This window comes from Nannobrachium achirus (genome assembly GCF_963921795.1).
Source record: "Nannobrachium achirus genome assembly, chromosome: 16".
NCBI lineage: Eukaryota > Metazoa > Chordata > Actinopteri > Myctophiformes > Myctophidae > Nannobrachium > Nannobrachium achirus.
In genome coordinates this window covers 23,548,831-23,561,306 of record NC_137823.1, presented here as the reverse complement: position 1 = coordinate 23,561,306, position 12,476 = coordinate 23,548,831, and the positions used below count along the sequence as shown (strand labels likewise).

At 42.3% G+C, this 12,476-nt stretch overlaps 1 protein-coding gene across 1 annotated transcript; it reads left to right on the top strand.

Moving 5' to 3' along the window:
* The first annotated feature begins 1,731 nt into the window (after positions 1-1,731).
* Positions 1,732-11,510, top strand: LOC308300616 (lactoylglutathione lyase-like). The gene is made up of 6 exons (XM_080744489.1): positions 1,732-1,908; positions 4,696-4,778; positions 7,501-7,641; positions 8,619-8,686; positions 9,982-10,071; positions 11,384-11,510. Exons 1-6 carry the CDS (start codon positions 1,837-1,839, stop codon positions 11,473-11,475), a joined length of 546 nt encoding a protein of 181 aa, XP_080600615.1. The 5' UTR covers positions 1,732-1,836; the 3' UTR covers positions 11,476-11,510.
* The last annotated feature ends 966 nt before the right edge of the window (positions 11,511-12,476 follow it).

The following is a 12,476-nucleotide window of genomic DNA, read 5'->3' as shown; positions in this document are numbered from 1 at the left end:
CGTCCTCCAGGCGGAGCCGCTCGATTGTCCACGACATTGCAAGCGGCGCGAAGGCCAGCGGACCTTGGTCCTGCTCTTCGCCCCCGAGCGCCGCAGGCGCGAGTGGCCGCGAAGAGCGGGCCAGGGCCGCGCGGCCGGAGTTATGAAGCCGTGGTGAATGCAATCGTTATATTTATGCCCAGGCCGTGGGCAAGCCCACGATAAACGTCCTGTCCAAGTGACTACAATGGATGGAGCTAATGGCTAATGGCTAAACACTGCCGAGCTAGGCTAGTAAATAAAGAAAGAGTCGCAGCGCCTTCACTAGTGACTGGCTGTCGTCGCCATCTGGTGGTGATTGGTGTGTGGTGAACGACAAAACAAGCGCTCTTACAATGAACGTACTGAGTTACCCAAACGTACTGTAACATATATATATATATATATATATATATATTAACCACTTGAACTCTAGTATTATTATTCCGAAAACTTTAGCCAAAAATAGATCTACTAGCTCGCAGCGCGAGCTTGTAGATCAGCTATTTTCAGATCAGCTACAAAGAGGATTGGTGTAGAGGAGAAAAGAGCGGACCAAGTACAGTGTGAAAGCAAAGGTCAAGTTTATTAAGTATTGACGGTTCAAGTTTGACATGAATCCAAAATACACTGTGCTGTCAAACAATGAAACTATATGGAATATATGAACAGGTTTTTCATCTCTCTCAAGTTAACTAAGGGGTCCTTGGCCTGAAAACGTTGAAGACCCCTGCTCTAAAGTTCTGCTGTGCTGACAGTGGCAAGGATTCAAACCCGTTTTGTGCAGAAAAATTGCTCTAGGTAGATATTTGGCGTTTGTGCAGTACCACTTGTCCACCAGTAGTCGTCTTACCAGACCAGAGGATATAAAGAGCAGGGAACCTTAGTTATCACAGGCTACTCTTTTCATAATGACTGGTTATAGTAACATATTTATTCTCTTGGAACGTAACTAATAAAGTTGTCAAATAAAAAAATAAACTCCACTGTGTGTGACGCCTAGAGATTAGTAGGTCTGTCACTCATAATCAGACCTATATTTAGCTTTGCCCGGCTGTAGCGCACTATGGCCAGTGTTGCCATGTGTGTTAATTATAAGCATAAATATTGGAAGTTGTGGGTTGGGGTTTTTGGGGGGCTTGTTTAACTATCGGAAACAACCCCTAAAATAAATAAAATAGCCGATCTCACTATGAGACGCGTTGTGAGCTTGTAGATCTACTTTTTTAAAGTTCATGTATATGAAAATACTACTAAATAGACACTCTAGCTCACAATGCTGAGTCGAGCTGCGAGGCGCTGTGAGCTTGTGTAGATTGGCTATTTTCACACATTTTCTTTGTTATATTATTTGACAAATTAGCCAATGCTTTTTTTTTTTAAATAGTAGGCTATAGTTTGTTGATTACTTTTAATGGTTTTATGTTATTTCTTTTCAATGTAGGCTATTTTATTTTGGGATATTAAAGGGTCTTAAAATAAAAGTGCATAAAAGTTGAAATTAATATTTAAAGTATTCAATCATTCAATAAATCATGAGAACCACTGCCCTTGTCGTTTACTTTAGGCTTGTTTTGAGTGTCTCGCAAAAAAACGTGGCAACAACACTGCCACAGGCACACAGCGCAGTGGCCTCGGCCTCAGCCTGCTCTGCAAGTTATGTCGTTAAACATGTTTCGATGCGTGTTCCGCTTGTCTCGACTTGACAGAACCTCCTTCCCCCGCTGCAGTGCGTTGTACAAGAGAGCAGCAGCAGGCACGGCCAGGCTGCCTGTAGTAGCAGCATTACCACAGCCCGTCATCTCATTTCAACGCACCATGGCAGATAACAAGGGTCTCACTGATGAAGCTGTGGCCGCAGCCTGCAAGGACGGGGACCCAATGACCGCGGTAAGTGACACCAATAAGGAGGTCCGATCGCTGTTGAACCCTGACATCTCAAACTTGGCAAACGCCCAGGCCCAGTCATGCATTCCCTGGTATTGCATTGGAATGCATGACTGTGGATTATGGTGTTGCCTCTCCCATGATCTAGCTACTCAAACTTGAATAGTTCCTCTCCTCTTCACGGCGTAGAGTAGAGACCACGTTGAAAACAAAGATCTAAACTAAAAAACTGTAAACTTTATAGTATTTTTGAACCTCGTGTTGGGTGTGTTATGCACACATTGGCTTAGTGTAGTGATGTGTCGTTCATGAGTGATTCGTTCATAAGATTCGAATCATTAGCATGACTCGTGAACGATTCGTTCAAATCCCTGAAATGGGTCGTTCACACTTTCGTTCACACCCCCGCCCCTCCCCCTAAAAGCCCCGGCCGGCAGACAGGACGCGACGGCGGGCTGTACTCGCGATGTAATAAAAACGCTCCCGCGATTGTGTTTTTCACGGGACAATCACGCTATGAACGAATCATTTGAACGAATCTTTTGAACGGATCTTTACCGTGAACGTGAACGAAATGATCCGATCACTGAAATGAACGGGATTGCCCATCACTAGCTTAGTGGCTTTGTAAGTCAATACTAACCTACAAAACACAGACACCACGCCTTCTCTTGCTATGCCTCTTGTTATCGTCCACTTCATCTCGTGTATTCAGTCAATTCAACCATGTTCGGTGGGGGAGGCTCTCTCCATTCCGACATGCCGCCATTTGACATGTATACATAGGCCTAATAATCATACACAGGCACAGCTGAGAGTAATAATATTGTTTATTCAGAATCTCTATTAGCTGCTATGCATGGCAACATCCACTCTTCTGAGCTCCTCAACCTTAAAACGAATACAAAATAACAAAACATATTAACTTCTATCATCAATACAAATACATCCCTGATGGCTGCCTGGTCTGTCATTTCTAGTCAAAGTCTACCCTCTAGTGGCTATTAAGAGAATAACCGTCAACCTAGAGTTTGATTGATTGAAGACTATTAGAAGTTTGCATAGGAAAAGGTACAGTTTCAATCATGACGGAACAGTTCACTGGTACAAGGTCTACTAAAAGGAGATCCTAGAAAAGACTACGCTTATTTCCACAACCGTTTAAGTATCTCATATAACATTGAATGACAGACGAATAGAACACAGTACTATGCAGTAGATATATAAATAAAATAAAATGAAAGAACAAAAAAAAGTCTAAACAAACAGTAAGTATATACAAAGAAGGGGCAGGGGAGGGTAGGGCTGGGCTAGGTTTTTTTTTTTTACCAGTTGCGAACGGCTGCTGCCTGTAAGTGGTTTTTCAGGGCAATTTTAAAGGATGCTAGGGATCCACACTCCTTTATGGCCTTCGGTAAGGCTTTCCATATTTTGGTGGTATAGCAGAAGAACAAGTTTGACCCTTTGTTGGTTTTGACTCTGGGTTGAAAGTGATCTGTGGCACTGCCTCTGGTGTTGTAATTACGGTAAGCAAGGGGGAAATTCAGTCGGCACAGCAGTTGAGGTTACAAGTTACAGGGTAGTATGAAAAAGAAACAAAGTACTGTTGTGTACAGCAAAAAAACAAATAAGGAAGAGAATCAACAATACAGAGCTAAAGTAAAACGCAAACTAACTAGTAAGATGCCCATACATGGAGATCCCTGTCTGAACCAGCCACACAGATAATGGCTGTCTACCTTCATATAGGCCTATGGGCATTCCCATATGAAGTCCTTTTAGATATGGGCTTAATATTGATGACATCAGGGATCTCCATTAACTCCATATATGGGCATGAAAGGGATTCTGTTAGAGTGGGTCCCATGACATCACTGTGACACAGTGATGTCATAGCGGCAAACCCATAGACTGTAAAAAGGTGTACACGTCCAGACTCCAGACAGACAGACAGAGTCAGCATGTGCCGTTTCACATACTAAACTGCGAGTTCTCAAATTCTGCCTGAACCCGACATTTTCGGGCCTAAAATGTACGCTTTTTATTATTTATATTACTTTTACTCTGAAGTTCTCATCTACCCGACCGACCAACTTTTTCAAGCTGGGTAGGGCCTAAAATGTATGCTAATTAGTCGGGCTGGACCAGGCCTTTGGCCGGCCCAGTTAGGGCTCAGTAGGGCCGGGCCATAATTTTCGGGCCCGTTGAGAACTCTTATCGTCAACCACTATAATTCCTGAGTAAACTTGCACAAATTGGAGTCATGTTTTAAAAATGTAAACTCTAAAAATAGCCTCAAATGATGTTATTACCATAAGCTTTGTTTACCTGCCAATATGGCTGCTGTGGAAAGGAAACAGATAATGGTATCTTGATGTTACACCAGGGACCCCATTAAGAGATGATCTTAGATGTTAGATATTAGTACAACTGTCTAATGGTGTAGGTGGGGAGACAGCAACCAATGACTCGAACAGTCATTCTTATACAGTACATTCTCTCGTTGGATTGCCTTCTAGCTGGTGAACTTGAAACATTTTCAATCAAAATAGCAAAAAATACACCAGGCGCGCCTAAATTGGTGAAGCATGGCAACGGGCAATAGTAGAATGGGGGAGCCTTGGCTCCATTAATTAGGCGCCGGTGTTACACACGTGTGTTGTGCGCTTGTAGATAGACTATTCTTGCTATTAAGTGGTTGAACTGTTCCTCACTTTGCTGAGGGTCCCCGGACCCCACTATAGAGAAGCACTGTTTTATGTAAATAATTCTCCCATTCTTTTTTTGCAGGATTACATGATGCAGCAGACGATGCTAAGAGTGAAAGACCCCGTTAAATCTCTAGATTTCTACACACGCATCTTGGGCATGACGTGAGTGTGAATTGTGACAGGCACAATTATGTAATATTAATTATGAATGTAATCTTATGTAATATTATACCAGTAAGACTCCCTAATCGGGAGATAAGCGACCGTTGGTCGCTTATCTCCTGTCACACTGCTGACATCAGTATGACATCACACCGTACACAAATGACCCTTATATAAGACCGGCATTATCTACCGACAGATTAGTAACAAGATGTCAAAATCATTGAAGGTTTACCCTACTAACCAACTGTTTACCATAGCAACCATGTTTTTTACCTTAGCAACCAACTGTTTACCCTAGCAACCAACTGTTTACCACAGCAACCATGTTTTTTTTACCCTAGCAACCAACTGTTTACCCTAGCAACCAATTGTTTACCATAGCAACCATGTTTTCTTACCCTAGCAACCAACTGTTTACCCTAGCAACCAACTGTTTACCATAGCAACCATGTTTTTTACAGGGCCTGGGATTGATGATATCAGAAATCTCCATATATGGGCATGAAAGGGATTTTGTTTCTGGAAATATGTCTGTGGGGTGCCACATTTGGAATAAACACATCACACATCTGGATATCCATACAGCCCATCTAGTTTGCCTGTGTCCATTTATGCCCATATATCTGATGACATTGGGACAATGATCTCCATATATGGGCATAAAACTTATGTTAATTAGTAAAGCCTGGGGATCTCCATATATGGGCATGAGGGGTACCCTAAAAGGGCATCATCTGGGAATAGCAAATATAGTTATCCTAGAAAGTGAAAATCTTACATCAAAGGCCATAACTACCTACCTACCACCATACTGCATTCCTCATTAAACTACCTACCAGTAAGATGCCTAAGGGAGAAAAGCAAAGGGCGAGGTTGCACCATTTCTTGGTCTTCTGGCCAGTGATGTATATCGGACCATTTAACCATATATGGAGACATCTGGTACCCATAGATATTCACAGATATGGGCTTAATATTGATGACATAAGGGATCTCCATATATGGGCGTAAAAGGGATTTGGTTCCCCTGGCATCACAGGGATCTCCATATATGGGCATAAAATGGATTTGGTTACCCTGGCAACACGGGGATCTCCATATCTCCATATATGGGCATAAAAGGGATTTGGTTCCCCTGGCAACACAGGGATCTCCATATATGGGCATAAAAGGGATTTGGTTCCCCTGACATTACAGTGATGTCAGTGGCTGGTTCTACAGAGGGGATCTCCATTTATGGGCATAAAAGGGAATGTATGTATGATGATGTCAGATATTATAGACGTCATAGGACTTTCACATAACGAATAACTGAGTAAGCATGTAAACCCGTAAAATCTATATTTGGGCATGGCTGATTTATGACCTCATCATGATGACACGAGCAAACACAGCTGAATTGTATAAATGATCAGTGCAGAAACCAACAGAAGTATTTGACCAAGACTCTTGATCTTCAAGAACCCTGAGAACCTGTATTGTTTGGTATTTTACCATTTTTGGTGTTTGAAATGTTGAACTGGACTTTACATCGTGAAAGTGGATTCAATATATTGAGACTAGGGTAAAAAAATGGTTGCTATGGTAAACAGTTGGTTGCTAGGGTAAAAAAACATGGTTGCTATGGTAAACAGTTGGTTGCTAGGGTAAACAGTTGGCTGCTAGGGTAAAACCATGGTTGCTAAGGTGGTTGCTAACGTACACTAACAGACCAGCAACAACAGACTGTTGCCACAGCAACGTACACAAAGGTCTGTGTACACATGTGGTGTGATTGCGACCGTCAGGGAGCAGTTTACTATGAAAACCTCCACCGGCCGTCCGTCGGTCGGTCACACGTCACACGTCACACCTTTGCCCTGCTCATATCTCCGCATCAGTATATAGGGCTTGTTTGTTTATTGTATGACATCACGCCACATCATCAGCTGTGGACTCTGTGATGTCATCGTATCGCATCAGTATATAGGGCTTGTTTGTTTATTGTATGACATCACGCCACATCATCAGCTGTGGACTCTGTGATGTCATCGTATCTCCATATATGGCCATCTCCGTATATGGAGATATAAGTCGTCCATGCCCAAGTATGGGCTGGTGAGGTCAGACTTTGTGTGATGCGTAGGTTATCTCCATATATGGAGATTCAACATTCCAGGCAATGCTCTCTTCCCTGGTGAGAATTGCCCCTTTATATAGGGCTTGTTTGTGTATTGTATGACATCACGCCACATCATCAGCTGTGGACTCTGTGATGTCATCGTACCTCCATATATGGCCATCTCCGTATATGGAGATATAAGTCGTCCATGCCCAAGTATGGGCTGGTGAGGTCAGACTTTGTGTGATGCGTAGGTTATCTCCATATATGGAGATTCAACATTCCAGGTGTAACTATGGCTACCCGTATGACGTGAGAGGTGGAGGTTGTGATATTTGTGGAGATAAACGGTCGCTTATCTCCCGATTAGGGAGTCTTACTGGTGTCATACTGATGCGGAGATATGAGCAGGGCAAAGGTGTGACGTGTGACCGACCGACCGACCGACCGACGGACGGCCGGTGGAGGTTTTGATACTAAACTGCGACCTACGGCCGCAATAATAATTGTGACAGGCCTAATCGTGATATTTGATTTAGTCCATATTGCCCAGTCCTATTAGCAATATAGTAACCAAGTCACTGGTTATACAGTAAATAATGTTGTGTTTGACCACAGGCTGCTGCAGAAAATAGATTTTACGTCGATGCGGTTCTCCCTCTACTTCCTGGGGTACGAGGACAAGTCGGAGATCCCTGTGGACGTAAAGGACAGGACGGCCTGGACGTTCTCTCGGCGGGCCACCATAGAACTCACACAGTAAGCACAGCCCGGCGTTCTAGTCACAGGGCCGGTAGAGAAATGAAAGTGAAATGCACCCGGGGCAGCCTTGGAATTACGTCAAGGCCACTTGGCCTTTGTCCATTTTTCACAATGGCCAATTGCCAGAGCAGGAAGACCATGAAATAAAACAAGTACGATTTGAGTCCTTTGAAAGAATTAATTGAATGTAATCAATGTATGTTAACACACACGCTTCCCTTTAAAAATGCCCACTTTCAGGCTGAACTGCCCCCTTCTCCATATACTGCCATGTAATCCATCGTGCACAGATCATGCACCATTCACAGCTTTCAAACAAAAAAATATGCTTGGAAATCCGTTCAGGCATTCATGAGATAGCAGCCATTATGTTTTCTTCAAATGTAAACAAACATGGCTGCCATGTTTGAAAGATGGGGTTGGTCTGGGGGTCAAAAATGCAATTTCGCAATCGCGATCATGCCTAGTAGATAGTAGGAAGTAAAAAGCAGTGATGGAGCAGTCAATGAGTTAATATGTAGACTATCTGCAGTGACAAAAAATGTCCTGCACTGCGCTAATCAAAGTTACTGGATTGGTTTAAAGATGGGGACTTAAGGGAGAGTTAAGAATTCTCTACAAAAGACACTGGAAATAAAAAGACTGGTGTCTACATATTTACAAAAAAGAGACAGAGGAGAAAGTGGTACAGTCAGTCAACTGGGGCATTAAGGCCAATGTGGCCTCGGGGCATACCATTTTTTTGAGGGGCACAATGCCAAACTGAGGGGCAACGACAGCCATGCCCTTCGTGGCCTCCCTGAAATTCCTGCCCTGACCCTGGCTGATACTATCATGGTTTGAAGCGTACAGTCCATTTGCAGTCCATTTCAACTGGATCTACTGTATTCTAGACACAATCTAGTCTGCGCTAATGGACACATTACTGTGGACACCGTCAATAAACATGATTTCTGTTTGTTTGTTTGTTTCAGTAACTGGGGTTCAGAGGCAGATGAAAGTCTGTCTTACCACAATGGCAACTCAGAGCCAAGAGGATTTGGTAAGATATCTCTTTATTATTTTCTTTTTGTTTTCCTTCTTTAATGAACTTCAGAAGAGATATCTTTGGGCAGAGAATTGCCGTTGGGAGTACTATGTTACCAGAAGCTACTCCTCTAGTGTTGTAACCATGTTCTGATGACATAATACTGTTGAGCCAAGCTGGACTGGTTATGCAGTCCCCATTATCATAGACATAGTACTTGGAGAGTAGTCTATGATGTCAGTACTATGATGTCTTATTGATGACATTAGGGATCTCCATATTCTATGTGTGACACAGACAGACAGAAAGAAATAGAGATTTGTGGATTAAAGGATAGATTTCTGGGCAACCACCGACCGACTTCCCACTATGGATGTTACAGCAGGTCCTCTGCATACACGTGTCATGTGTATCTGAAGTTGATTGGCCAGACGGTTCTCAAGATATTTGGAGTCGACACAGACACACAGACAGATACAGAGTTTATGTGCATATAATAGATATAGAGTAATACTGTATGTATAGTACCAGTAAGACTCCCTAAACGGAAGGCAATCGAAGGCAATCGTAGTCAATCAAGAGGGAATATTGGAAATTGGATAGATCCATGTTGATGACATGACTTTAGAGATACTGTGTACCGCTTTGCGTGATTTTAGGCCAAAATCTGTAGGAGCAGTGTTCAAATTTGTTTTGCAAAAATAGGCAAATGATGGTGGCGCTAGAAAAGGGGCGCTAGAAAAGGGGCATGTGAGAAATCAGGGGCAGAGGTTGTGATTTGCCATCCAAGTTGCATAATTTTAGGCCAAAATCATGGATAGGGGCAAGAGATAATAGTAGGGCAAATGTGTGACATTACTTGACGGACAGTTTTGATAGAAACTGCGACCTGGCGGTCGCAATTATACATACTATTATTGTACACACTGTCATTTTAACATGCCAAGTGTCACAAAATTGTTAAAATGTAAAGCCCGGTCCACACCAATGATTCACAATGCAGCAAGTTGCAACTTGCTGCATTGTGAGAAGTTTTGGGATTCTGTTGCAAGTGGTTGCAGTTGCAACTTGTTGCATTGCAAATCATTGGCGTGTACTGGGTTTAAGAGATGGGCCCTCCACCCCATGTCACCATCTCTGATTCATTCTTTTGTGATTTTTTCTCTTCATTCTTTTAGTGCTAGCATGAATGCCTTGAACATAACTGAACTGTACTTGCACAGAGAAACAATCTGACGTGTGCAACAATAAACAGACTTGTTGTCTTCAGGCGGCCTAACTCTGACTTACTCTCTTCCTTGTTTTGAAAGGTCATATTGGCATAGCTGTCCCTGACGTTTACGCCGCCTGCAAATTATTTGAAGAACAAGGAGTGACGTTTGTCAAGAAACCTGATGATGGTTGGTATTTCACTTTATATACTGTATATTACATTGAATCATACATTAGGGGCTGTGTCCACTGTCCACAGACAATGCTATTTGAACTGAGTGTGTACCTTATATCATGTCCATAGCGCTCACACACAGCTTGATGCCCGCACTGTTTGAACCGATCACCCATTTAGGCTCAAACATCCTGTCACCTGCGATAGAAGCACAAATAGCTTAACTGAAACAACGTAAACATTATCAGGTTGTCACACACAAGCAGGAGGATCAAATGACAGGCACTCCTTTCCAAAAGTTGGAAACTTTGCCGGCTTTAAGTGCCCAGGGCACCGGACCAAAAAACGATGTCGGGTGTCGGGAACGCTGAAGTGTGATGGTCATCGTTGGGAAGAGTGCCGGGAAGAGCGCTGGGAAGATCACACCAGCATGTCTTACTTTACATGGTAGACTGACGCTGCCAACTCAAAGGACGTTCCATGTAGACACGACCCCTAATAGAGACCGAAAGAAACAGATAAACATGTTGGATATTGATACGAGATATAAAAACGTATTGGTATTAACTATTGGCAACGCAATGGTACTCTGTTGTGTTCTGTTCTGATGGCCTAAAACGTATTTTTGTTTGGGTTCCTTCAGGCGTTTTAGCAGCAAAAAAAGAGAAAAAAGCAAGAGCAAAACAAAAGTCAGCAGGCTAATACTAATAAGCTAATACAATTGGTCAGCGTATGTATAACTATACAGGTTATAATTTCCAGAAAAGTAACTCATACATAGTATCTACCCGACAATGATGATATTGTTTCCGCTGTACAGGTTCAAATGGAATACCATAAGGGCCAGTTAAAGCCTCACTATGTAACAGTTTTTTGAATGAGTAAATTGTAATTTACAAATTCAGGATACAAGAGTGAAGTTACATAGTGCTGCTTTAATTAAGTTAGACCAGGGCTCATGTATTTGCTGGTAGGAATTTAACTTTCCCAATGTATGTATGAATGAATGGACAACTGTAAAGCGCTTTGAGTTTGCAACTTGCTTAGAAAAGCACTATAAAAATGCCATTCATTGTTATCATAGCGCAGACAACAATCTTTTAAAAATGGAAAGTAAGTCATATTTACTCTCAAATGTGTATGCTTTGGTTTATTTTTTAAACAGAAATGCCTGGAGTTGTACATACTATGTATATAGTTATCCACCAGCAGGTGGAGCTCTAAGTCAACCAAAGATTAGACACTGCTAAAGCAAGCCTGTGTGACTTCTGTGCTCTTGTGTGATTAGATTACTCAAACGGTGTCTTTCTCTTCTCTCCACACAGGTAAGATGACGGGACTGGCCTTCATACAGGACCCTGATGGCTACTGGATAGAGATTCTGAGTCCAAACAACATGGTCTCCATAACGTCATAGATATGTGGACATAGTTCTAACTCATTGGTGATGGGATATACAGTATGCAGGGAATAAAGCGAGAACAAACAAACAAACAAAAGAACTCTCACGACTGAAAGGTTTTGTTAGGTCAAGTACCAATCTGAAGATTGTGTGAAAGGAGCGGCCCACGCCACGCTCTGTTGAAACCCGGGTTACACTTGTAATACTTACACTCAGAGTTTACATTTAACACTTGAGGATTTTTTAGTACTTTGGGATCAGAACAGAAAGAAGAGAACTTGGTTGTGAATTTACATGCCACATTTGAAAAGGATCTTTTCACAAAACCCTCTTACTCTTACACACAGGTGCAGCGACACCTACTGTGTAGTCTCACGAACTGGAGCGCAGAAGCTCTGAAAATACTATAAATAATACAAATGAAGAACAGACGACAGCTTCCGTTCTCTGAGTTCCAGACTCTGTACACAGCCTATAAGCACTAAGCTGTGGTTTTCAAACAGTGGTCCTTGAGGGGGTTCCAGGTGGTCCCCAGCTAAATGATGGAGAGTTGGTAACCAAATGGACCCTTATAGATCTTTAACTCTTGAGAGTGTAAAATGAAACCAAATGGACCCTTATAGATCTTTAACTATTGAGTGTCAAATGAAACATTTTACGCTCTCAAAAGTTAAATTATTGTTTAAACAAGTCTACACAATTAGAATGTAGAATAATTCTTATTTTGATCAACGTTTGCTTGTTATCTCTCCTATGGCACTACATCAATACAGCATGGAATTCAAAATCTTATCCAAAGACAACAAAATATTCTAAGTTGGGTGAGAGGCTAAATGTCATCAAATGGTGGTCCGTGGCTCAAATGTGGAATAAATGATGGACCTTGATATGAAAAGGGTTGAAAACCACTGGCTTATATAACATTCGGAGATTGTGGAATAGTTGTCTGGCTACGCGAGACTATCTGCTGCACAGAACCTCTGGAGTTTTATGGTGGCTGATGCAACATAGAAGTG

Bases quoted from the DNA above. Each gene is read 5' to 3' on its own strand.
- LOC308300616 (XM_080744489.1), top strand. From the start codon at position 1,837: ATGGCAGATAACAAGGGTCTCACTGATGAAGCTGTGGCCGCAGCCTGC. The intron at 1,909-4,695 runs GTAAGTGACACC...CTTTTTTTGCAG, and splicing joins ACGGGGACCCAATGACCGCG to GATTACATGATGCAGCAGAC. The intron at 4,779-7,500 runs GTGAGTGTGAAT...GTTTGACCACAG, and splicing joins ACACGCATCTTGGGCATGAC to GCTGCTGCAGAAAATAGATT.